Source organism: Primulina huaijiensis, chromosome 7 (assembly GCF_012295235.1).
Source record: "Primulina huaijiensis isolate GDHJ02 chromosome 7, ASM1229523v2, whole genome shotgun sequence".
Lineage (NCBI taxonomy): Eukaryota > Viridiplantae > Streptophyta > Magnoliopsida > Lamiales > Gesneriaceae > Primulina > Primulina huaijiensis.
This window is the reverse complement of record NC_133312.1, coordinates 18,035,837-18,061,359: the sequence shown is the minus strand read 5'-3', so window position 1 is coordinate 18,061,359 and position 25,523 is coordinate 18,035,837. Positions and strand designations below refer to the sequence as shown.

The following is a 25,523-nucleotide window of genomic DNA, read 5'->3' as shown; positions in this document are numbered from 1 at the left end:
TATTTATAGTTTTTCATTTAAATTAAATTAATTATATATTATCAAAATTTTATAATTAATAAATAATATTTTGTATTTATAAATATTTGGGCACACAATGTTGAAGTTTAATATTATATTATATTTGTGACTTAGCTGCTATTTTTTATTTTATTTTCTTTATTTTAATAAATCACTACTATATTATAGTTTCATACTTACATTTTGTCAAATAATTAGAATTTTTATTAAAAGATATCAAATGCCCTTATTTAATAATCAATTCTTCCGAATTTTAAATTTAGTATCTTACTGTTTCTCGTCCGCTCAATTTTTTCAATTACTAAGAATGTAAGTCCTATAAGGCACGATAATTTTTTAAAGATATTAGCCCAAATAAATACTTCAAAAAACAAAATTTTCTGGGATACTATTTGAGACTTAAAGAAAATGGCCAAACACAGAAAACTTCAAGTTAAGTCTTGAATAATAAATGAGATTCCAGTTCATAATATAAAAGTAAATTATTTAATTCAAAGTCGTGCAATAACATTGCCAAACATTATATATTCAATTCTATTAAAAGAATTATTGTAATTTTACATACAAAAAAGAATTATATAATGAATCAAAATCTTATATGCACAGTACTTGTACTTATTATTGGTATAGCAAAGAAATTCATCTAAAAATACAGGTAAGAAGATGAGTCCAATCTGTTTGTGGTGTCTCTGGACAAAATCGACCGAGCTTCGGTGATCGATCGAGGGGGTTCCAAGTCCTTTTCTTGCAAAGCATTGCCAAGCAATCTCTGCATCTCAGATGCATATATGTCATCCAGAATCTAAAAAGAAATAAGTCAAAGAGAGCAATACAAATGAATGATTGTGTTTTCATAAAGATAGTAATATTTCCTTGTTTATGTACAATGTCTTTCGGATTACTTACAACAAGAGCATGATATGATCCGGTATACCAAACTCGATTCTCTTTCCTGCCCTCCAGAAACTTCAATACAATCTAATAACAGGAATCAGGAAATTTCTTGAACTTAAAATGGAGGAACTAATGATGAAGAGAGAATGTAGTATAATATAGGATTCTCATGATTCGAGCATCAAGAGGTCTAACTAAGTACACGTTGAAATGCTCTCAGAGGGCTAAAACTTCACAAATCTCTCATGCTTTAGAATAGAATAATCTCTATTTGTAAAGCGGAAAATTTATTGGTATATGGGGTAGGAAATCTCTTTTAAAACTAAATCACAATAAAATGAAAATCATAAAAAGAAGCATACTTCTTAGGTTACCTGTCCCATTTTATCCCAAAAAGCACGAGTGGCTGCAACAAATATTTGACTTGTAAAAGATTCGTGTAAATGGCATATGGAGTCAGAGAGTTGTGTGCTCAGCAGTTGCATCCTCTCACGGATTTCAGATTCCCCATCTGCTTCCTTTGTATCTTCCAAGATCCTTTGAAGCCTTGTACTTCTATTAGCTTGCAACTGTAATAATTTACTCGAATATGTGTTACCTTACCACTTACACAATACAAAAGGAGGGCATGAAAACATTGGCATAATGCATTTGGATACTTGGGTAAGGGTTACAGTTTTTTGGAAATAAGGATCACATGTACAATTCTCTAAGCATAAACAATTTCAAGTTTTCAAAGCATTCTCTGCAGTTATGAGGTTGAAGAAGCTTTGTGGTGAAACTCTAAGTCACTATATGGAATAAAGTTTGATCTTACTTTAAAGTTGAAGCCTATAAAGTTGAAAATCGAGAGATGAAATCTAATCTTTAGCATATTTGTCCATCTCTAAAACTAAACAAATTCAGAGATAAAAAAATGGCTTACGTTCGCTGCAAGCTTGACCACAATAGCTTGGACATAATTCTTGTACTTTGTCCTTAAGAGGACAGTAATAGCATTCATTTGTTCCCCAAAAGTTGACCTACTGTCTCCATTCATTGGCAAATAGGATGCCCATGACTTCAGTTTGTCCTCAATCGTACAGTGAAGCACGTCTAGAATTCTCTTCATTGTGTTCAGAAATATTCCGAGCTGCCAAACACAAATAAAAGGAACGGTCAAATCTATTCTTTCTTCTATCAATTCTGAGGTGAAAATAAATTGCAGAAGCTCAACTCACCTGGCTAGGAATGGAATAGTAAGTGGTTGATTGCCTTCTTGCCAATTTCTGAACTTGCATGCCAAGTCTTTTTGGGATGCTATCTTTTAAAGGAGTCAAAATGTCATTATATTGCCTTTCCATTGCCTTGATTATTGCTCTTTCAACATTTGCAGCAGCCTATAAAATATGAACCAATGAAATGTAAATACAACTTTGTGGGCACAAAAAATGATAATAGAATGTGTATGTGAATGTCAGGAAAAAAAACGCCTGTGTACTAAAGATAGAACCTCACATTCTCCAAAATCAATGTGTACTGAGGCCATCGGTTGATCACAACTTCATACTCCACGAGCATTTTTGTCATTTTCTCAAACATATCCTCAGCAAAGGGAGAGGTTGAATAAATTGTAACTACCCCAGACCAAGGTACCTGCAATTGAAAGTTCAATAAGTAGCAATATTATAGACCTAAACTCCTAAAGGCAGAAAGCTGCACAAAAAATCAGCTGAGAATATGATGCACAGACGATAGTCTAATAAGTAAGAAGAGGTACCTTTTCAGCTTTGCAAAGATCAAGAAAGGTCAGTTGTAAATCTTGTATCCAGACCATTATGTAATTGTCATACAACTCTCGGGAGTTGACACCGCCTTGGACTGGGCTGAATTTATAAATTTACATGTTTACAAATTATCAGTGTAAAAGTTTCAGTAAAGTATTTTCTAAAGCTGAAATTATTGAAAATCTCAGGCCAAAACTAGGGGTAATGAGATTGTAAACCTGATATTCCACAACTCAAGGCTCCTCTCGAATTCTGACATTGCTATCAGAAGATCGTTCACGTGTGGCATGGGACTTGATGGAGGCCATGTAGCTAAGAAACTTTTGAGCCTTTTGCACAATTCTGTGCTATACACTGATGAGGTTATGCTCGACAGGTCTATGGAACTAAAAATGGCAGATGATTTTGCTTCATATTAGCAGCTTATATATGTGGCACACAAATAAATCAATAGTTGAAATTGTCTAACATCAAATTTGATACCTAGGAAATATGTGTTGATTGTGTATCTTGATGTCAGCCTGGATTTCTTTGCTTATGTTGATACAGAGATTCTTCATTTTGGAGTAGGCTGTGCAGATTGAACCAGAATCCATGACAAAGCCATCTGAGTTGCTTGATACAAGCTCATCAGTCTCAAACATGTGTTTTCGACATCGTTTTGTTGCTGCCATCTGGAAAAGTTGCCATTTACCTTAGTTGTCTGGTTCCAAAAAGATATAAAAAATGCAGCAAAGCCAGATATATTTCCAATTTGGTAAAATATACCTGTAAATATTTTCTCAGCATAGTCTGAGAATCTTGAGCAAGAATATCGTGAAGAAGCGTATACACTTGAACAGCAGGAACTAGTGCCGGTGCTGCAGTTTCTAATATTGGACCTGATACGTCAACCAATCCAGTTGGAGATTTTTCATCTAGTGACTTGTAATTCCAAAATGTTGCTGAGAGAAGACTCTCAACTTGCGTCTCACAATCCAACAAAATACTTTTCTGTGANGTGTTAAACTTTGTATTATAATCTTATGGCCAGCTCTAATCTAGCACGGGTTTTATTGCATTCACTCTCGGAAAAATTCGACAAAATTGATTAAACATTTCCTGGATCTATGATAATTCATGAAGGATGTGATTATTGAGCTTCTTGAGGTACTTACTTCTTGTCTCGTTAGGATTCTCTCATTCCTGGCCTTCGTGACAGGCACAAGCAACTCATGAACAAGCTCTAAGCAATCTTTTGTGGGAGTGGCAACATTCATCACATAAGAGAGATATCTGTGTAAATTAATGTAAATGGATATACGAGAATTTTATAACACTGTTAGGGAACTGAAATTCACAATGTACCAAACAAATCAGTACCTTAGTTTAGTATATGAATCTGAAACTCCATAATACTCAGCAAATTCTTTCAAAATCCACTTCCATGGCCCTCCTACTCTTAAATTTCGTGCATGAAACTGTTCGGCACGCATAGCAGCCTCAAGCAACAGATCGTATGCTAGAGTCTCTACTACAGATCCACTCTATTACATTTCAATGGGCAACTATAAATTTTAGATCACATTGCTGAATTTATATATGTTAATGAATGCAAAAGATTGTCACTTTTTCCAGGAACTGCTTGAATTAAGTGTTGATAATGCATTGCATTTTCATTATCAAACAATATGTTACCTTCAGAGCCACTGTCTCGTCACTCGTAAATGTGCTACCCATAGAGAGCAAAACTTTGCCCGCGCATTCATTATCATTAAGATGAATAGGCCACCATCGAATTCTATCATTCTGCATGATGTTAGTTAGTATTAGATTGCCACTGGAACTTTAATGATAATAATGACGCCTACGCTGCAACAGCACTTACGGGGTTGTCGGTCAAGGATGAAATTGGAATTGTGGCAAAACCTTGAGTATTTCTCTTGACATCTTGGACTTCAAGTAGAAGCGCATCTGCTTGGCTATCCGGAAAACTGAAATCCAATCTATCTGTGATTAGTTTCTCTAGGAATCCATTCTAAATATAAATCATCATATAAGAACGTAATTGGCAACTTACAAATCATGATATTCACCACTCCCAGGCCTCAATGAGATGACAGAGCTTTGTTCCATTTCATTCTCCTCAACTAAACTTTTCAGGTGAACCAAGCACACCATTGATTCTGTGGATAAATTTGACAAAATAGTCATTAAGATAATGTGACACAACAAAATCCATTTTTATAAATTTAATAGTGCGGTGCATGAGCGGGTACTATATAGTTGAACTTCTATCACATAAGATAAAATCTGATTATGTTTAAGGAGTTCCACTGACACGCGTTTACAGTCCATGTCTTCCTTTTAGATATTCTCTCTTAAACGTGTACATATTCTAGAAGCATCTCTAAGACTTCCCTCCCCTCTAAAGGTTTAAACTGTATCTTATGTTGAAGGTTTATTTGCATCCTTCTCAAGCAAAGACAAGCTCATTTTTAGGCTTCATCAGTTATTTCTTCCACTGCAATAGGTATAGTATATACTTATTTGCTCTTTTGCATCCCTGAAGGGGGGACTTTATTTCTTAAACCAGGTATGATAACTAAATTCTAAACAACTATAATTCTTGGTAAAAAGAATTCACAAATAAACATTAAAGGAGGACAGACCTTCAGATGACATTGAGAATGGACTGAGCTTGAGAGAATTAATTTTATGCTTGACCACTGATGAAACATGTCGGACATAATCTGCCCCAGCTGGCATGTATAGTGCACTTCTCATTGAATTTGTGTCCTTCAACTTTCGTCTTGGTATAACTCGGAGCTTTTTCACTAGAATAATTAGCATACTGATAATTAGTTGTCATTACGTTGTATTGCAACTTTTCAGGGAACAAAAAATGTATATCAACGTTAAAATCATCTCCAGCCTCTCATATCTTTTACATTAGAGAAGGATAAAAAAGTCACAAATTCTCATGCTTTGTACATAAAATATAGCAGATGCAACTATTTTGGGAATTAGAACTCTACACATAGGACAATCTTGGCATAAGAAAGTAAAGCCCCCTCATACTAATTTATATACCAATTAAAGCTTTACAGTAACTGCAAATTTTTCTTCTAGTAATAGTGTAGAAAAGTCCAAACCTTCCACGCGAATCTTCCCGACTATCCTTTTCACTTTCGAAGGTATTGTTTGTTCTGTGGTCTTACTGATGCTTTCTGCTGCTTGTGCGCCTCGAGGTTGTAACAGTAGCTTGTGCAGTCTGAGCAAGGAAAAAATGCTTCATACTCTCTTACATAATGTAACTGGCGAATTTACAGACACCAGAAACAGTAAGTACGAAATCTGTAGACTTACCCAAAGGCATTCCGAAGAAGCAGGCATTCATCACGCAGAAATTCTGGCGCCTCTACAAAGCCTCTTGCCCATGAATTTAAGCATAGGCGAATGCAGGCATCATAAGCTACAAGAGCTTGCCATGCATTTTGCCCACTGTCATTGAAAAAAAAAGGCAGTACCTTCTCAGAAATCTTAATGTCTTAGTCAAACTGGTATCTAATATCCATGATGAAATTAAGAGACCGAGAAAAAAAATGGGAGGAGCACGGCAAGGCCATCTAAATACAGGTGGTAAGAACCATAGCCCAAAGAGATATTGGTCAATCAATTATGCCAACTTCTGCTTCAACTAGAAGCATGTCTCTGCAAATTCAAGTGTTGAATCAGTTGTTGGGCAGCTTGCATTCACTAGTCCTACTCGGACCAAAACCAATTTTAAATCTATAGTCTTTCCTATTTCAGATTTAAAGAAAAAATGAACATGGAGCAACTGCAAGCACAACATCTAATAGGTAAGATCACATATAAAAATGAATAAACGAGTAAATCTATAACCTTGCATCATAATATGGAGTAAATGAGTTTGCAAGATAGCCAGAGGCTGGACGTTCTCTTTCCGAAAGCTTTTCTTCATCATTCCTGGGAAGTGTGACAACGAAATACAATGGGCATGAGTGATAAACAAAAACTCTTTAATATCTCTCCTGCTAAAGTACCATACCTTTTATCCACCTCACTGTTCACAGATCCGTCTCCTGGACCCGAAAACTTTACCGTATTGCCAGAGAAACACTGTTCACATCCTTCATGTAGATCATCATTATGTTTCTCACTTCCAGCTTCAGAATGTAAGTCAATATTATTGTCCAAAACAGGCGGCGCACTGGGTGTTCCCAAGTCCAAGGCATCAGTTAGTTTACCAACTGGTGTACCCTGCATTTGTTTTTACTAATATGTGAACCCATTAACTGGTAAGATTCAAATCAATGGCTCATTTTTCTGTCCATAGAGAATCTTACACCATGTTCTTTATCTGTTTCTGATTGTTAGCAATTGCTATTAAAAGAAAAAATGGTAACTAATGCTTACATAAGCACTGTGAGGTTGGACTTTGTTGTTCGACCGAACCGTATATCCTCGCACACTCCCTGGAATTTCAATACAAAGATTCTCTTTCAACAACCCTCTATTTATAGTAGATGCATTTTTTCCATCATTTAATTTTTTCCTCAACTTGGGATTGAACATCTCTTCATCGGAATCCTCAAGCACTGGCTTATCCAAGCCATCTTCATCAGAGTGCTCCGGGGCAGAACCAACACTCTCGGTTTCATCGTTATCCTTGTAATAATCAGAGTCATCTTCATTGCTGTCAACAGTTAGAGTGACCGTATTGACAGGTTTAATAAGATCAGAATGAAATTTCAGCGGAGGCAGAGAATGGGAAGATGCGAAACTACTTGAACTAAAGGCTAGTGGTGATCTGGGAAGATGGTACTTTTGGTCTAGCTTTTCAATCAAAGGCGATCTTGTTTCACGTTGCTCCACATCCGATCCCTGCGGGCAATTGAGTACAGAGATGAAACTTCAAAACCAAATTCAACTCTCACACTAAGTCAAATTTATTAACACAGTCCTCTTCAAATGCAATTTTTTTCCTTTACTGGGCTGAAAATATGTAGCTTAATACACATAGAAACGTACAAAAAATCTCTCATTCCAAAAGAAAAGGCATACTTCTCCAACAAACAAACAAGAAACGCTGCAATTTTGGTGGGTCATCGAAAAGTTACCTTCTTGATCCAGTTTATGGCACTGGCATCTAAACCTTCGGTAAACATGATGAATCAATGGCACAAAACGAGTAATAATATTGACAGAATGAAGAAGAGAGTTTGTCTGTGAAGTTTGGGTATACGAGAAGAAGAGCCTGCAGACAAAAAAGAGAGCGTAGAGGATGAGCCGAACTCTGACCTGTGGCCGTAATTCGCAACGGCTAGTTTGAAAATTAGCTCAATTATAAATAATTAATTAATTATGGATGGACTGGACCCATTTTAGTATTTATACCATTTACAGTGGGCTAAAATGCGCGGATCGCCTAAGTGGTACTCATGCACTTAGCGTTCGCTTATATCCCGATTTTTAGAATCCATCTAGAATGTAATATATATATAATTTTTTAAAAAATATTGTTTGACATATTTTTCAATCAATTTGTATATTACAAAGATGAAGAATATCTTATCGATTTTGAGTTTGAATCCAATATAGAGAAATTATTGGAGAAATACATAGGTAAACAAGAAAAAATAGATTTAAAAAAAAAACCATCTTGAGATCTCCTAGGTGCTGCCACTGACCGCCTATCGTTTTTTGGAACACGGCAAAAACTTGTGTGAAACGGTCTCACAAGTCGTATTTTGTGAGACATATCTCTTATTTGGGTCATTCACGAAATAGTATTACTTTTTATTGTGAATATCGATATGGTTGACTCGTCTCACACATAAAGATTCGTGAGATCTTCTCAAAAGAGACCAACTATTGAAACACTTTTATTTAGACTGACGGAGTGGAAAATAAAATAATTTTTTTTATAAATATTATTATCAAATTTGATTTTATTTTTAGAAGTGGAAGATTGATTAATTTAAGTAGTTACGGTCAACAAGCTACGTAATCTTCCTTCTGATCCCAAGGAATGCCCCTCTAGTGGTCTCGTAATGGTATAGTTGAGATTTCTTTCTTTTAGGGTCGGACGCGCACTCCACCTGAGTGTGGGGCGATCCTCCGAGAAGCTTAGACAAACCATGTAAATTACACTTATTTAACTATAAATGTTCCCATAAAAAATTCGTAAATTCTCAGTTTTCAAATTGTGATTACATGTTTAAATAAAATTAAATAGAAATATAAAACTTTAAAATCGAAAATAATTTTGAATATAATAAGATATTGTTGTTATTTTATTCAATCCTTACCTTTTAATGCAATCTTTCTAATTGAAAGTATTTGAAGCTTTGGTGGTTGCATTTAATGCAGTTGGGGATATTCTTTTTGAATGTCAAAATTCCAAAAATATCATAATTTCTAATTTTTCTTGTTTTAAATAGATGTACTTGTGCCATTATAAAACTTGACAAGCCAATGCACTTTTTATAATTGAGGGTGTCAATGTCAAGAAGTACTTTCAACGCGACTCTTCTTATGCTCAAGTTAAAATTTTGGCAAGATAATATAAGCAAGAGTTTGTATATCAAAAAGTTGTGTCAAAATTTGTACCTAAGAGGTATGTATAGATGAGAGAAACTAAACAATTTGATACAAGATTCTACCTTAATTATGTTATTGTAATCTTTAATAACTATTGATCTTGTCTTTTATCCACTTTTCTTCCTTATTTATAAGATATTTTCTATATAAGGAAAGGAAATTGCCTTTGAGCTTAGATATTCGTTCATATGTGTGAATAATTAATATTTCGACCTATTTAAGATTGGGTCTAGAGATGTAAACGAATCGAATCGAGACGAATATGACGAAAATTTGAAGGTTCAAATTCGGATCGAATTGGTACTAGTCGAGTTCGAGCTCGATTCGAAGTTCGAAAATTTTTAAAAAAAAATAGCTCGAATTCTATTCGAGTTCGAGTTTGTCTCGAAAGATTCGAACATGTTCGCGAACTATTCGGACTATTGCTCGAAAATAACCGTTTTTCCTCTGGACCCAAAAATTCCCGATTTTTACTTTTTCTCACTTTGTTGACTCGAGACTATCACAAATAATTATTTAAACTTAAATTTGACTTCTAATATTTTTATTTAAAGTAAACTCGAGCTTTTTGATTTAATTCCTTAATTAGTAAACAGTGAAGGGTTTAATTTCTGGATTAATTCAAATTAATATTTTATTTTAAACATAAATATTCCATACTTCAAATACCCTCGTGAACCATGAATCGACCTCTATGGACCATTGTTCGAACCAATTCTTTCCTGGCCTCCAAAACGAGCCCTAACTCTCCTAGAAACCCTCGGCCTCACCCAAACCACAAGCCACCACCGAGCCACCCTTGACAAGACCTGACGCTGACCCTTCTGGACTCTCCTGAACTCGCCCTGAACAACGCACCTAGCCCCTAGTTCCAGCAGCCAGCCACTCGAGTTCCCTCCTATCATCAAAGTCGCGACCCATGCTACCCAAGCCGCCTCGGACCGCTGCTGTACCGGACCCTACCCTGACATCGAGCCCTCTTCCCTAGACCCTACTGGACTAGCCTAGACCCCTAGACCAGCCGCGAGCCTCCCCTCTCCTGGACCTAGCCGCGCGCATGCACGTGGAGAGTCCTAGGTTGTGGACTCTCCCATCTCCTGGGGCAGCCAGGTCCAGCACTCAATGAACCCTTCCACGACTGCACCGGACCCTGATGAGCCATCCCCAATCAGCCCTAGCCCTTACGCGCAGCCCCTCGCTCGAACCCTCCTCCCCCCCATGGCCGAGCCTTGTATCCCAAGCAAACCCTAGGTTCGTCCCTCGTTTACCAAGCTCGACTCCAGCCCTCATGTTGTCCCTTAACGACTCTTTTCCTAGCCCATAAACACATCCTATTGGCAGCGTGTCCTTAGGAATCATAATATTTTTCAAACAAACGTAAAATCATCAAAACTTTGAAAATATTTGTTCTATCGATAAAACGAATCGTGTTTAAATATTTTTCATGCAAAAATAATTAAAACAAGCATAATATGATTTCAATGGTGCGTCAAAGAAGTTTAGAAGCATGCCTTTGTGTTTTAGAACGCTCGAACATGCGATCGTTGGCGTGGGTTGCGAAGGGAGACGAGCGGGCGACGAAGACTCCTTGTTTTTCCTCCTCAAATTTTCAAAAATATGGTGTGTGTGTGTGTGTGTGTGTGTGTTGTGTGTGAAATTTTCGGCTGATATGAGCTCAAGAAAGACCCTATGTTTCTATTTTATAGATTTAAAATTTGGATGCTAATGGGCTTAGATTTTGGGCCTATGGGTTTAGGAGCTATTGGGACTACTAATTTTAGGTAAGTTAGGCCCTATAACACCTATTTAATTGAAAAATAAAAGTTTATAAAAATTAGTTTTCAAAAATAATATTTTTGGTTCTTTAAAAATCCCTCATTTGCCCAAAATCGGCTTCCCGAATAAAATCGTGCTCATCTCGTAAAATAATTTGGACTCCATTATTTTTAAAAAAATTTAATCATATTAATAAGCCTTGAAAATATTTTATCTTGGTCGTCCACGGTCTTCTTTCCACGGTATATTATCGAATATTAGGATAAAATCCTCAGTTTTCATGAAATCATGCAATTAGACCTTCCATCATATGTTATGTATCATTTAAGCATTTAAAATCAATTAAATGAAACAATTAAGTAATTTAAATCATTTCCATGCATGTGGTTTGCGTGAGTTGACTTTTGGACGTTACAAGTATACTAATTGAGATATATACTCACCTTGATTCTTTAAGAGATGTTGACTGATATCTATCGGGGTTATAGCTAATGCAGAGTCATCTTTATTGAATTTCTCAAGGATTTTGTCCACATAATGTGACTGACTTAGAACTAGCCCTTCTGATATTCTATTAATTTTAATTTCAAAGATCACATCGGTTATGCCCAAATTTTTCATGTCGAGTCTTGAGTTTAACAACTTCTTGGTGGATTTAATCATTTTATCATTGCTACCAATTACAAGTATGTCATCTATGTAAAGACATAAAATGACATAACCATTTCCAATATTCTTTACGTATACACATTTGTCGCATTCACCTGAATTAAATTCACTTTCTATCATGAATTTATCAATTTTTTTGTGTCATTGCATTGGTATTTTTTTTAAGCCATATAGATACTTTACTAGTTTACAAACCATATTTTCTTGCACCTGTTGCAGAAAATCTCCCAGGTTGTTCCATGTAAATTTCCTATTCTAAATCTCTATGTAAAAAAGCTGTATTTACATCCATTTGGTGTACTTCAAAAATCCGGAAGGCAGCAATTACAAGTATCACGGGAATAGAGGTTATTCTCGTTACAGGAGAATAAGTGTCAAAGTAATAAAGCCCTTCACGTTGATGATAACCCTTGATTACCAATCTGGCTTTATACTTATCTATAATTCTATCTGATTTTATTTTCTGTTTGAAAATGCATTTACAACCTAGTGGTTTGCTTCCCGGATGAAGATCCACTAATTCTCATATAAGGTATTTGAGATTCATGTATAAGAAAGCGATAAGCGCTACTATTTTGAGCATATCCAATGAAAATGCAATAATAGTTTTTGGTCCTATCTTTATTTTCTTCGGAGTGGGTACTGCTACATTGGCAAGAAACCCCCACCCTCGCAAGTATTGGTAGGAAGGAATTTTTCTTTTCCATAACTCATATAGACTTTTATCTTACTTCTTTCGGGACACCTTATTTAAAAGGAAATTTTCTGCTAGAACAGCTTCCCCCCCACATGTTCTGTTGTAAACCAGAACTTAATAACAATACTTTCATCATTTCTTTTAAGGTAGCGATTCTTTCTCTCTACAATGCAATTTTTCTGAGGTGAATAAGGTGCAGTTCTTTCGTGTTGGATACTATGTCGAGCACAAAACTCAGCAAATGGTGATTCACATTAACCTCCACGATCACTTCTTAGTACCTTAATTTTTTTGCTAAGTTGGTTTTCAACTTAACTCTTGTAGTTGACAAATTTTTCAATTGCTTCATCTTTAATTTTAAGAAGATAGACATAACAAAATTTTGTGCTATCTTCAACAAAAGCAATAAAGTATTTATTTCCACCACATGTTTGCACACCTTTTAAATCACATATCACTGTGAATTAGATCAAGTGGTTCACTATTTCTTTCAATTGTTCAAAAAAATGATCTTGTTAATTTTGCCTCCACACAAGTTTCACTTTTGTGTCGTTTATCAATTTGGAATGGATGAATGATTTTCATGTTAATTATTCTACGAATTGTATCATAACTAATGTGTCCAAGTCTACCATGACACAAACAAGAAGACTCGAGCAAGTAAAAGTATTAACTTTATTAATCACATGCTTAATAGCCATTACATTGAGTTTGGATAGACCATTACAAACATAACTTTTGCAAACAAACATTCTATTTTTAGACAAGATAACATTATCTCAATCAAAGACAATGCAGAAACCATGCCTGTTAAGAAGCGACTCAGACACCAAGTTCTTACGGATGTCTGGTACATACAACACATTGTTCAGAGTCGGGTTTTTTTCAGACGTTATCTTTAGAACAACTTTTCATTGACCCTTGATTTCAGAAGTAGTGAAATTTCCCGTTAATAGTTTTTCCCCATTCTCAGATTCCTCAAGATTTGCAAACATATCCTTGTCCGAGCAAACAAGCGAGTGGCACTAGTGTCGATCCACCACTCTCTTGGGTTTGAACCCACCCACCAGATTAACTTCTAATATTACAGCACAAAGATTCATGTTCAAACCTCATAAGAAATGTTCTCTACCACATTCGCCTCTCGGTTTCTCTTCGGCTTCTTACACTCAGAGGCCTTGTGACCCATACCATCACAGTTGTAGCATTTTCCAAAGAGCTTCTTCTTTAAAATGCCTCCTTTGGGTATGACGTTGACCTTTTTTCTGGAAGAAGAAAATGCTCTCTTTTTCGAGCTTTGACCATGCTTGACAACATTTACCTTGGCATCAACTGGAGAAAACAACGCCTTTTAAAACTCTTGTTGTCTTCCTCAATGCAAAGTCGAACAATAAGTTCTTCAACATTCATCTTCTTATGCTTGTGTTTCAAATAGTTTTTGAAATCATTCCAAGCTGGTGGCAGCATCTCAACAATAGCAGCCACTTGGAAAGATTTGCTCAAAGTCATCCCCTCAGCGTGAATCTCGTGAAGAATCACTTGGATTTCTTGAACTTGACTGATAACCGGCTTAGAATCTACTATTTTAAAATCTAAAAAACAGCTTACAAGAAATTGGAATTCAACATTTCGGCGTAGGAAATTGGAATGATTACATGCCTCCAAAGCACTTACGGATTCAACATTTCCCTCACCCTCTTTTATTTTAGGAGCATCCTCGGATAGGAATCTGGCCAGGTTCAATGTCGTCAAATAAAGTAGCATTTTCTGCTGCCATCTCTTGAAGTCCACACCAATGAACTTCTAAGGTTTTTCACCGTGACTGGCTGTCACAACAATCACAGCAGCACGTGGGGTAACGTGAGGGACGACTTGAGGCGTCATAGTAGGGACAACATGACCAGTTTCCCTTTGCACGTTAGTTTTAGTGACCATATCTGAAAGAAACCATGTAATGATTAAATATGTTTTAAGACTGTTAGAGAAATTACTAATCACAGAGTTATAGAAGCAAGAATGTAAAGTCAAGGCAATAAACGGAAAGAGTATACTATTGAAAGTATGAGTATCGTGTATGTAAGAACAAAACCAAACCGAAGCCTATAGCAAGTACATGTTTCCTTAAAACATAATCGTCCCCTCTGGTATGTGTTTCGAGGATTTAACCGGACGGCTGTTTCCCAGGATACAACGGAAAAACCCACAGTGATGTTGCAAAAATCATCACACTAGTGAACGAAAGAGTACATGAACTCTATGAGCAGAACATGCAGGAACACAAGTTTGCGCAGGGAGCAAGCAGGAGGTAGAATGCAAGAACGAGGGAGAAAGTAGTTGTTTTCTGGTTTGTTTTCAAGATTGGAACATCCTCTATTTATTCAATCTGATAGCATCCTTACGAAAGGCCAAAAGCTGCCATTAATAGGCAGCCGGAGTACAAACAGCCAGTCAGATGGAGCACCAATGGTCAAGCATGTGAAAGGTCTCACAGGGCATGTGGAAGGTCTCTTCTGAGGGAAAAAATGTAAAAAGTGGCATAACCTAGCTATGCGATTTTGCCCTTGATCGATCCGACATTCGACGTATACAGGTCGCTCTCGCACACTTGCACATAATTCAAGTCTTTCCAGTTCAAATCGGGCCCTTGATTTGCACCCCTACACCGGCGTGCGCGAGAGAGAGCCTCTTCACCAATCATTCTTACACTTCCATAAAATGTAACACAAAATAAGCTCTTTTATACCACCTTAATTTTCCTATGTGGTATAAACCTATCATTACTCAATTNTAATCCAACAATCCCACATTCATGGAAATTGAAAGATATACGAAAGAATTTTATTACAAAGTTCAACAGTTGAGTTTTGCATATGATAGATAGGTATTACCTTTTGAGCTTTCTTTTGTGAAAGCACATTATTTCACTGGTTGACAATAGATGTGATGTCTTTGAACTGTATAGCCGTTTGTGTAAATTAGGATATACTTCACCCAAAACTCTCCCTGATACTATTAAATTCTCATGATTGTGTTCGTTTTGATCGTGAACACATTCCTGGTTCTTGAAGAGGGTCTAGAATTGAGCCTAGCAATTCCTTCGAAGCGGCCTCACTTCTCTTTCACATATGTGATTCTACATTGCATCTCATGAGAATCATTAAAAGTCATAAGCTTATACTCAACATTCACTGTAATATGAATGAGCTAGAGATAACGCCCACAGTGATTCTCAAAATTAGTGCGATTAGGTTATCCCATTGAACCTAGTTCTTGCGATCTCCAGTCAGCGTATATTGAGTTTTCCTTCGTATCAGTTTACTTTATAGGCCTAAGCCCCATTCTTTTTGACGACTTCGCAACTAACTCCTTGTTCAATAATTTGGTTAGCGGATCTGCTACATTATCCTTTGACTTTATGTAGTCAAAAGAGATAACTCCGTTGAAAATAGTTGTTTAATGGTATTGTGTTTACGACGTATATGCCTAGACTTACCATTATACATATTGTTTTGTGCTCTTCCAATCACAGATTGACTATCACAATGTATACATATAGTCGACACATGTTTTTCTCATCATGAAACATCTTCTAAGAATTGACTCATTCATTCAGCCTCTTCAGCACATTTGTTGAGAACTATAAACTCATATTCCATCATGGATTTGACTATTACAGTTTATACTATCATAGTTATTTTATTTTATTATTAAATGTTGAAGTTTTAAAATCTGTAAAAAAAAATATGACGACTTGAGTGTTGGTTCTTGATACAAAGACAAAAAATATCTTAATGGTAACTATAAGGACTAAATATTATTCTCAACAATATTGATACCTGTAAGTTATAATATCATGTAAAAATGATCTTTTATTAAACTAAATTTCATGTTATTTTGATGCACTATGATTCAATGTTAAGCTATTACAATTAGGGATGTCAAAATCAGACACGACCCACCAATCAGACACGATTCAACCCAAAAAAAATCAGGTTTGGGCTTGAGGTTTTAGGTTCGGGTCAAATCGGGTTGGACCCGATAGCTGACCCGAAAAAAATAATTGGGTTGGTTTGGGTTTAGGTCAACCCGGGTTGACCTGAAAATTTTAAATTTTTTTTAAAAAATATAATTAATAAGTATTGCCTACATTTTTATATATTGTATGTCTGAAAAAATATTTATTATATATTTATATCATAAATTTTCATAATTTAATATTTATTTTGAATATTTTTTTATTTCTAAACAATTGTTTATTTGATTGAGTAAATATATTTTATTTTTCTACAATTAGACTTTCAAATTTAAATCATATATATCAAGGAGATTTTGTTATTATGTATTTAAAGTAAAATATTAATTTTTTTGAATTTTATTTATTTTTCTTTAAAAAAAATTCGAAATCAGGTTGATCGGGTTGGCTCGGATTTGGGTTCGGATTGAGTGTTTTCGGGTTGACTCGGGTTCGGGTTTTGTAAGTTTTGAATAATATTATTGATCAACCCGACACAACTCACCCGAATTGACACCCTTAATTACAACCAATAAATATCAATAGATAAAAGAAATTATAGTGAATTCAAATCAGTGATTATGTGTTATTTGAGATAATTGCTAAAGAAACATATGTAGTCAATAGTATGAATTGTATAAAGATAGCAACGAAGTAAAAAATACTAAAATTATTGAAATATATAGCTTTAATTTTTATTAACTATTGAGATAATATAATAATCATGGTAAAATTCACATTTATAATAAATATGTTTTTTTTTATTTACAAAATATAGATTTAAAACAATATTATAATGCTCTAGACAACCTAACATGATAATCATATTTTTTTAAAAAAAAGTACTAGTATGATTGAAAGACATAATAATTACATTTAATTACTAATTATTATTACTGTTTTCATTTAAAATTTACACTTTTTAATTTATTGAATTAATTAATTTTATTTTAAATCAAATTATCAGAGTATATATAATAATATATATACTAACTCGGGAATTGTGAAACTCAACTATATGCTACGATTCCTCCAGATCCAGAGTCGGTCTCAATCGGACCTCCTGACCGGGTTGACCCGGAGATGGATGTCCGCGAAGACGACGGTGATGAGCTTCGGGGACGGATCCCAGGGTGCTCTGGGCTTGCCCGCTTCCAAAATGGGCCTGGGATTCGACGCGTTCGAGCCCACTCCAGTCTCTGGCCTCCCGCCCGATGTCTCCAGCATCGCCGCCGGTCACTACCACTCCCTCGCCGTCACTTCTTTCGGTCATCTCTGGGCATGGGGCCGCAATTCCGAAGCTCAGCTTGGCCGCGGCACGCTTTCTTCTAGGTGTGCTCCCACTTTAGATTCTCATTTCAATTTTTGCATTTGTTGGATTTTGCTGTATCATGTACGAGTTAACGTGGGTTATTAGTATGCGTTTCGGAAATAATTGTGAAAGATTAAGAACTGGAATTCTGCAATGCCAGATGATGTTTGCTTTATGATAATATGCTCCGCGATTTGCCTTGTCTAAAATCTGTGTTTCAATTAATAGATTAGAGTTTCATACATTTAAAATCCGTCTTCTAGATTCACTATGTAAGTTAAAGTTAGACTATCAAAATACGTCTAGAGTTTAGAATTAATCTTTGAAATAAAAGAATCTTTAGGCCTTGTTTGGGCATATGAATATTTTTGAGATGTCGTTTGAAATCAATTGATTTTCAAACTGTTTCATTCGAAATTCATTATCAAATCCAATCCATCTGTATGAACAGGGCCTAAGAAAAACAATCATTCAATTTTTCGTCGTTGTTTTTGATGATGTACATCTCGAATTTGTTTTTTCAGAGAGAGTTGGAATGAACCACGGAGAGTGGAAGGACTAAATGAAGTGAGGGTTCGAGCTGCATTTGCATCTGGTGTTGTATCTTCTGCAATTGGAAATGATGGCTCTTTGTGGGTATGGGGAAAGTCCAAGCGTGGGCAGCTAGGTCTCGGAAAAGATATCACTGAGGCTGTATTGCCGACAAGAGTTGAAGCACTTTTGGATCAGGAGATAATTAAGGTGGTCTCAATATCATGTTAAAGGAGAAAAGGTTTAGGATTGAAAGATATTTGATGTTTTTTTGCAGCTACCCAAGTTAAACATGCATACGAGACAGCATCTTGGAAGCCACTTTTCAGTTTGAATGAATAAAAAATTCGGGGAGAGGAACATTTGTTTTGCTTTATGTTCAAGAAAATATAGTTGTTTGGGGTGGAGGGAGCAAAAACAGATGGTTACACATATTGGACCAGTTTGGATGCAAAACCATTTGGCTTATAAATGTGCTTTGTTAAACGGACTTTTTAAGTGGTTTTTGGAAAAACCAAATGCTGCTATGCATTTAGATGGTGTACTGAAATAGTTTTTTTGCATTTTTAAACTAGAACCAGAAGGCCAGTAACAAGATATCTGGGTTTTAGCATCTAGTTTTATAAAGATTTATTTGGAGAGAAAAAACAGAAACAAACAAACAAATCACATCCAAACACTTGTTTTCATATCCAAATGCACTCATTTTATGTTATTTTGATACGATTGTTGTTTTTATTTGATGTGGTTGACTGCTATATGGATACTGGTAAGTGATGCCTCTCATATATATATGAATTGTCAGGTTTCGCTAGGTTGGGGCCATGCCCTTGCACTAACAAAAGATGGAAAACTATATGGCTGGGGTTATTATGCGGATGGTAGAATGGGGAACATTGGAAAAACTTTAGAGGCCTCTCCTCTAGATTTGATTGCTGATAAAATAAAATCAACAAACAAAGATTCAAAATCGATGTTTGAAGCTGCTGAGAAATTGGTCTTAGAGGCAATAGAGAAGGAAGATGATATGCCAATCATATGGGAACCTACTTTGGTTGAAGATTTGCAGAATGTAGATGTTGCTGATGTAGCATGTGGCCTTGATCATTCTTTAGTACTTTGCAGTAAGTCCTAGTTATGAACTACTACATATGCCTGAAATCACCATGAAAAAACATGGATCGACTGCATGAAAAGGAGCTATTTATTATTTTATTATTCACTGATTGTGTACATCAGCAAGTAATCACTGACACGCACTTTGGAAAGGCTTCTGATGCCCTTTCTGTTGGGAGAAACAATTATCATTACTGTTATGTGTGGCCGTCCATATGTCTCAATGATCATATATTGTACTTTCACTGTGACATCTTTTAGAAAGAATTTGAGTTGCACTGTCGTACTCATATATGGTTTTTAATATGGTGGCAGAAACTCTATTCTCAGTGAATATGACGACTATAAAGCTAATTTCACTCCAGTTCTCTAAAATATATGTGAATGTTTTAGGTGATGGTACTCTTTTAAGCGGGGGAAGCAATGTGTATGGTCAGTTGGGTAGAGAAAAAAGTGATTTAGGATTACATCCTGTCGACATTCAGCTCAGGCCTATCAGTATAGCATCAGGAGTTGGGCATTCATTGGCAATTTGTGAACATATATCATCAGAAGCAACTAAACAGGCACCAAGTGTCGTTACATGGGGCTGGAACCAAAATTGTCAACTTGGGAGGAAAGGGTCAGAGAATGTACCGATGGTGGTTGAGACTTTGGTTGGTGAAAAGCCAATTTTGGTTTCTGGAGGACGGGTGCATTCTATAGCAAGCACAGCCAAGCAAGAGGTCTGGAGTTGGGGATGTGGCAGAAATGGTAGACTCGGACTGGGGAGCTCTGCCGATGAATTTGAACCTATGTTGGTTGAAAGTTTGAAAGGTTTTCAGGTGTTGGGAGCTGTGGCAGGTTTTGATCATAATCTTGTTCTGGTTGCTGAATAATAGATGCAATCTATTTGCTCACTATTTTCACGTCTCTCATAATACATTGGTCCACGTAGTCTTTTAGTCTTGGGATGTAATCATTTGTTGTCAAAATAATTACTAAAACCAACCAAATTAAATATTTTCTATTTTGAATTTAACTTGGTAAGACTTAAAAATAAAAAGCGGTTTTAATTTTGATAATTAACGATCTTGAAAATAAAAAAATTATTCGTCAACGAATGTTTCACGCTCTATTAGATATGGCAACGGAGTGGAAATTTTCATTTTTCTAATGGGGGATTCTTCATTTAATCATTGCGTGGATCAAGTACTCATCGGACCACCATATCCGGTTTTATCTAATTGGCTTGAAAATTCTAATCTCGATTTTGCGGACATTAAATATTCCTTACTTCAAATAATCTAAAAATGGTAAAATTTGTCATCATCATGTTTGACCTAACTTGAATTAAATAATTATCCTTATCACCGTTTCAAATGTCGGTTGAATTGATCAAAAAAGGTCTTCACACTTGAAGAATATTGATAAAATATTTTAATTACATATATAAATACTAATATTACTTGATCAATACAAACTTTGAATGTTATTATTGGGTGACTCGGGATGAGTTCAAAAATGAGGATAACATTCTCATATTCGTCCTCAATTTACTTCGAAGATTTCAAATCCCCAAGTCCACCATATTTCGGGTTTTTCTTGTGGGAAAATTGTCATACCTACGATCTATCCAAGCAAAAAATAGTATTGATAAAATCCACATTTTTTTTCATAAAAAGAACGATAACAATATAAACATAATCACACGTTGTCTATTTGGAAAAGTTTATGGATAAATAAGTGTTACGAAAAACTGCATTTTTGATTTTATATATTAATTTTTTTTATTTTGATCATTTATATTGTCAAATTTCAGTTTTAGCTAGTTATTTTTATTTTTTGACTATTTTAATTTTTTTTCCGACGTGAAACTGATTTGATACAATGCGACATTGACGTTTATGATGACACATCAGATTAAAAAATGATTGAATTTGCCAAATTGGAAGATATTGGATCTAATCTTAAATTCGATAATTAGATGACCAAAATTTCAAAAAAAATCAGATATACAAGACCAAAAATACATGTCACTAAAATTGTTTTTGAATGAAAAGATTTGAAAAAAATTGTGTTTGAATTAAAGATTTGAAGTCCATAGATTTAAATATATTTTCATTTATTAGATAAAATGCATAAGAAATTCAAGTCCATCTACCTATCAATTTACAATACAATTATATCAATCTCAATAGATTTCAAATCTTTATAATATTGGAGTCATTTGAAATATACTGTGATTAATATAATTACAGTGTATTAAGTAAAAAGAGGATTTGAGTTTCTTCTACTTAAGTTAATTAACAATGAAAATAAATTCGAAATAATGGATTTCAATCCAAATGCAACCAAGTGCTATTCTTTATGCACTTTTTCATGGCTTGTATAGATTACACATTACACGAGCCAAGATAAACATGTTTCAGAATGCAATAGCAAGTAAATTCTGGTGAGTTTATCAGTCTTAACACCGGTTAGCAAGGAAGAGATGCTCCCGGGAAAATACTGATCCTCGAGAGGAAATTTTCAGATCCAACAATAGCTCAGTTGTTCTGCATAAATGGGTACCTATGGAGCAAAAGGTTAAAGATAAAACATTATGCTCCATTTTTTATGTGCTGAAATATTTCAAAACCACAAATGATTAAAATGCGTTTGCATTTTCCATGCTTTTCTATCAGAAGCAGTTCAACTTACAAGGCAAAGTCCGATCTTTAGAAGCTTGGTGCGTTGTTATTAGTTAGGCAAAGATTGTTGTCCCAATAGACTTGTTTTTTCAACTTAAAAGTGCTGAAATAAGACATATGCGATTAGAAATAGCAGAAGAGTAAGCATACCAAACCTCTAGCCCAGCAACAGCCTTTCTCCATCAGGTTTATTGATGAGATACCACTTCGTTCACTCAACAAGTGTTATCTATCTGACGATGGATTCAGGAGGAACAAAAATGTCTCTGAAACAGAAAATTGGTAACAATTCAGAAGCAGTTCAACTTAATATCAAAAGATATTCAGATCAATTAAATATTGAATGACAGATGGAGACAGCAACCTTAAAGTGACCTCAAATAGCAGATCTACAAACAAATGGAAGATGATCATCTGAATAAGTTCCTCTCCTCCTACAGCTGAATACCATGTAACACAACTGCATTAAAAAGGGTAAAGGACAATGCCTCAGACACATTAAGGAATGGTTTTAGCTCCTGTAAACACATGTGGTACTTACTGGGATTAACCCGTCCTAACCAAGACTACTACTCCTCACAGGAGTGCTGGAGAGAAGAAAAGCAGGTTTTAGTTTTCATCTGCTAGCATGGTGGTTTGGAATCGATTCTTTATCAGTAGTCCACCATTTATGAATTGAACTTAAAGATAGTAACTGAGTGACGTTTGATGAGTAACTGAGAACCACAGGACACCGATAATAATCAAGACAATGCAAGTACTTTCAGGAATCTGAATTTTTATGGTGGAATCCAATCAGTGTGAAGACTATGTAGTTGTGTGGTCTCAGACAGAAATGTCCTCAATGTGGCTTTCATGTGTTCAAAATATACATCAGAGATATCTCCTGAAAGGAACAACTTAACCTTATCCTTCACAGTAATCCAACTGTAACCCGGACTTTTTTTTATGCCACTTAATCTTTTGGACAATCTCATCTGTTCTTCCTCCCTCCTCTTCCCTAAAATGCTATAAATATCTGACAATACCACATATGGAACCACATTATTTGGTTCAAGTTCTAAAATGCGCTGGGCTGCCAGGTTTGCAAGATCAATACGTAGGTGAGTCCTGCTAGCACCAAGAAGGGCCCCCCATATTCCTGAATGTGCCTTGAATGGCATTGACTTTATCAGTTTTATGGCTTCATCAAGTAACCCAGCTCTGCCAAGGAGATCAACCATGCAAGCATAATGATCAGGACCTGGAGTCATCCCATAGAACGTGCTCATAGATCTGAAGTACTCCCATCCCTCATCTACAAGTCCCATATGGGTACAAGCAGACAAAACACCAAGTAATGTAACTTCATTAGGCTTCAGCTCATCATCAATCAATTGCCTAAATAACTCGAATGCTTCTTCTCCATATCCGTTATGGGCAAATCCGTTTATCATAGAATTGAATGAAACAATGTTGGGTGCAGTAATGGATTTGAATATCAAGTAGGCATCATTTATGCTTCCACATCTTGAATACATTGAGGCAAGAGAGTTTTGGATAGACAAATCATGTTCCATATTCATTTTAAAGGTAAGAGCATGCATTTGCAGACCGTGGTTCAAATATGCTAAACCAGCTGAAGCACAAAGTAAGCTACTCAAAGTAAGAGAATTTGGCCTTACAGCAGTCCTAAGCATCTGAATGAACCAACAGATAGCCTCTTCATGTTTTCCATTATGAACAAATCCTGAAATAATAGCAGTCCAAGCAACATCATCCCACTCAGGCATCTTATTGAATAAATCAATGCATTTTTCCATTAAACCTTTACTAGAGAATCCTGTAATCATGGTCGTCCAAGTGACTGAATCTTTGACATCTGCCTTCTCAAAAATTTCACAAGCCTCTTCAAGTCTTCCAGCTTGAACATAACCGTAAAGAAGAGAATTCCAGGAAACCACATCTCTTTTATTCATTGTAACAAACATTTTTCTTGCGGCACCCATACAACCCAATCTCGTATACATTGTCAGAATAGAATTGCCCAAGAACACATCAAACTCAAATCCCAAACGGCTGAACAACCCATGCAATTGACATCCTTCTCTGAATCTATTCATTTTGCCGCAAGACTCAAAAACTACTGTCACAACAGTAGGCTCAACTCCCACGTTATCTTCCCTTCTCATTCGCAAGAACAATTCAAAACCGTCCTCAAAACATCCCGCTTTCATATATCCATCGATCATCGCACACCAAGTAAACTCATTTCTACATTCTTCCACCAAATCAAACAATTTTTTGGCCGCACCAACTCTACCATTCTTGCAATAACCATCCACCATTGAGCTCCAAGTCACGGCATTCTTCTCCGACATACCCTTAAAAATTTTGACAGCCTCCTTCAACTTCCCACTTTTCAAAAATCCATTTATCATAACGTTGGAGCAAAACGGATCCTGATAACTTCTTGGTGTCTCGCCATACAACCTTCCAGCCTCGTCCAACTTACCTGCCTTGACAAAACCTTTGATCATCACAGCATAAGACACCGCGTTTCTATTTGGCATCCGCAAAAACAATCTATAGGCCTCTTCAATCCCATTAAATCCTTTCACATTCCTCACATACGCAGTTATCATCGCATTCCATGCGGCAACAGTTCTATGGGGCATTTCATCAAACACCCACCGGGCGTCGGTGATTTTACCGTTGTTCGCATAAGCTGAAAGCAAAGCGGTGTAAGAAACCACATTTTTTGCAGGCATGCGATGGAATATCGACTCCGCCTCAAAGATGTCGCCGTTCTGGCCATGTTTCGTTATCTGGGTGTTGCAGTAAACGACAAACTTGCTGGTTCTGGTAGGCTGTTTAGAGAGAGCTCGAGTAGAGAAAGTCGAATAGAGGTTGAGATTAATTTCTGGCAAAGTGGTTATAGTGAGTAAACAGAGAGATCTATGGAAATAAAGCATGGGATTTGGTTTCATGCACACTACCATGCTTCCCTTGTTTGTTTTCCATAATAAAGAGACGGGATTTTTTGAACAATTTTCATTATATGACAGTACAAATGTAGGGTCTTAATTCGAAAACAAAATTTAAATTTTACATATTTATATTTTGTGAGACAGATCTCTTATTTGACTTATCCATGAAAAAATATTATTTTTTATCCTAAGAGTATTATTTTTTATTGTGTATATCGGTAGGGTTGACATGTCTCACAGATAAAGATTCGTGAGATCGTCTCACAAGAGACCTACTCTTATAATCAATAAGAAAAAAAAATTTAACATACAAAATAATATTCTTATGAATTGAATCGGATCAAAAATTCATCTCATAAAATTCATAAACATAAATGAAAAGAAAACAAGATATTAGATAATAGACTATGTATATAAGAATTTCAAATATTGTATTCATTGGGTTAAATATTCTTATTTTTTATATTTCAATTTCATGAATA

General features: G+C 35.6%; 3 protein-coding genes across 9 annotated transcripts; 1 reads left to right on the top strand and 2 right to left on the bottom strand.

Annotated features, from left to right (window-relative positions):
* Window positions 1–590: 590 nt before the first annotated feature.
* Window positions 591–7,992, bottom strand: LOC140980341 (uncharacterized). Its single transcript, XM_073446106.1, has 22 exons — window positions 7,805–7,992; window positions 7,101–7,568; window positions 6,733–6,944; window positions 6,567–6,650; window positions 6,030–6,164; window positions 5,816–5,934; window positions 5,333–5,497; window positions 4,741–4,846; window positions 4,549–4,654; window positions 4,359–4,469; window positions 4,044–4,207; window positions 3,839–3,956; window positions 3,450–3,674; window positions 3,165–3,355; window positions 2,900–3,067; window positions 2,675–2,780; window positions 2,413–2,550; window positions 2,136–2,294; window positions 1,841–2,047; window positions 1,290–1,484; window positions 928–999; window positions 591–823 (listed from the first exon to the last, which is right to left on the bottom strand). The coding sequence occupies exons 1-22, from the start codon at window positions 7,850–7,852 to the stop codon at window positions 665–667; spliced, it is 3,456 nt and encodes a 1,151-aa protein (XP_073302207.1). The 5' UTR covers window positions 7,853–7,992; the 3' UTR covers window positions 591–664.
* A 9,429-nt stretch (window positions 7,993–17,421) lies between these two features.
* LOC140981394 (ultraviolet-B receptor UVR8) lies at window positions 17,422–20,401 on the top strand. Of its 2 annotated transcripts, none has more exons than XM_073447783.1 (4): window positions 17,422–17,773; window positions 18,278–18,494; window positions 19,090–19,408; window positions 19,794–20,401. In XM_073447783.1, the coding sequence occupies exons 1-4, from the start codon at window positions 17,460–17,462 to the stop codon at window positions 20,276–20,278; spliced, it is 1,335 nt and encodes a 444-aa protein (XP_073303884.1). In that variant the 5' UTR covers window positions 17,422–17,459; the 3' UTR covers window positions 20,279–20,401. The 2 variants fall into 2 exon arrangements, with proteins under 2 accessions (XP_073303884.1, XP_073303882.1); XM_073447781.1 differs by having other exon boundaries at window positions 19,716–20,401.
* Window positions 20,402–21,699: 1,298 nt separating this feature from the next.
* On the bottom strand, window positions 21,700–25,098 carry LOC140981429 (pentatricopeptide repeat-containing protein At1g53600, mitochondrial). 6 transcript variants are annotated; one of them, XM_073447828.1, is made up of 4 exons: window positions 22,614–25,098; window positions 22,437–22,532; window positions 22,228–22,338; window positions 21,700–21,953 (listed from the first exon to the last, which is right to left on the bottom strand). In XM_073447828.1, exon 1 carries the CDS (start codon window positions 25,051–25,053, stop codon window positions 22,852–22,854), a length of 2,202 nt encoding a protein of 733 aa, XP_073303929.1. In that variant the 5' UTR covers window positions 25,054–25,098; the 3' UTR covers window positions 21,700–21,953; window positions 22,228–22,338; window positions 22,437–22,532; window positions 22,614–22,851. The 6 variants fall into 6 exon arrangements, with proteins under 6 accessions (XP_073303929.1, XP_073303928.1, XP_073303931.1 ...); XM_073447827.1 differs by having other exon boundaries at window positions 22,448–22,532; XM_073447830.1 differs by having other exon boundaries at window positions 22,437–22,512.
* Between the last annotated feature and the right edge of the window lie 425 nt (window positions 25,099–25,523).

Bases quoted from the DNA above. Each gene is read 5' to 3' on its own strand.
- LOC140980341 (XM_073446106.1), bottom strand. From the start codon at position 7,852: ATGTTTACCGAAGGTTTAGATGCCAGTGCCATAAACTGGATCAAGAAG. The intron at 4,847-5,332 runs GTCTGTCCTCCT...ATTTATCCACAG, and splicing joins ATTCTCAATGTCATCTGAAG to AATCAATGGTGTGCTTGGTT. The intron at 1,485-1,840 runs GTAAGCCATTTT...AAATTATTACAG, and splicing joins TGGTCAAGCTTGCAGCGAAC to TTGCAAGCTAATAGAAGTAC.
- LOC140981394 (XM_073447781.1), top strand. From the start codon at position 17,460: ATGCTACGATTCCTCCAGATCCAGAGTCGGTCTCAATCGGACCTCCTG. The intron at 18,495-19,089 runs GTGGTCTCAATA...ATGAATTGTCAG, and splicing joins TGGATCAGGAGATAATTAAG to GTTTCGCTAGGTTGGGGCCA. The intron at 19,409-19,715 runs GTAAGTCCTAGT...ATATGGTGGCAG, and splicing joins TCATTCTTTAGTACTTTGCA to AAACTCTATTCTCAGTGAAT.
- LOC140981429 (XM_073447826.1), bottom strand. From the start codon at position 25,053: ATGGTAGTGTGCATGAAACCAAATCCCATGCTTTATTTCCATAGATCT.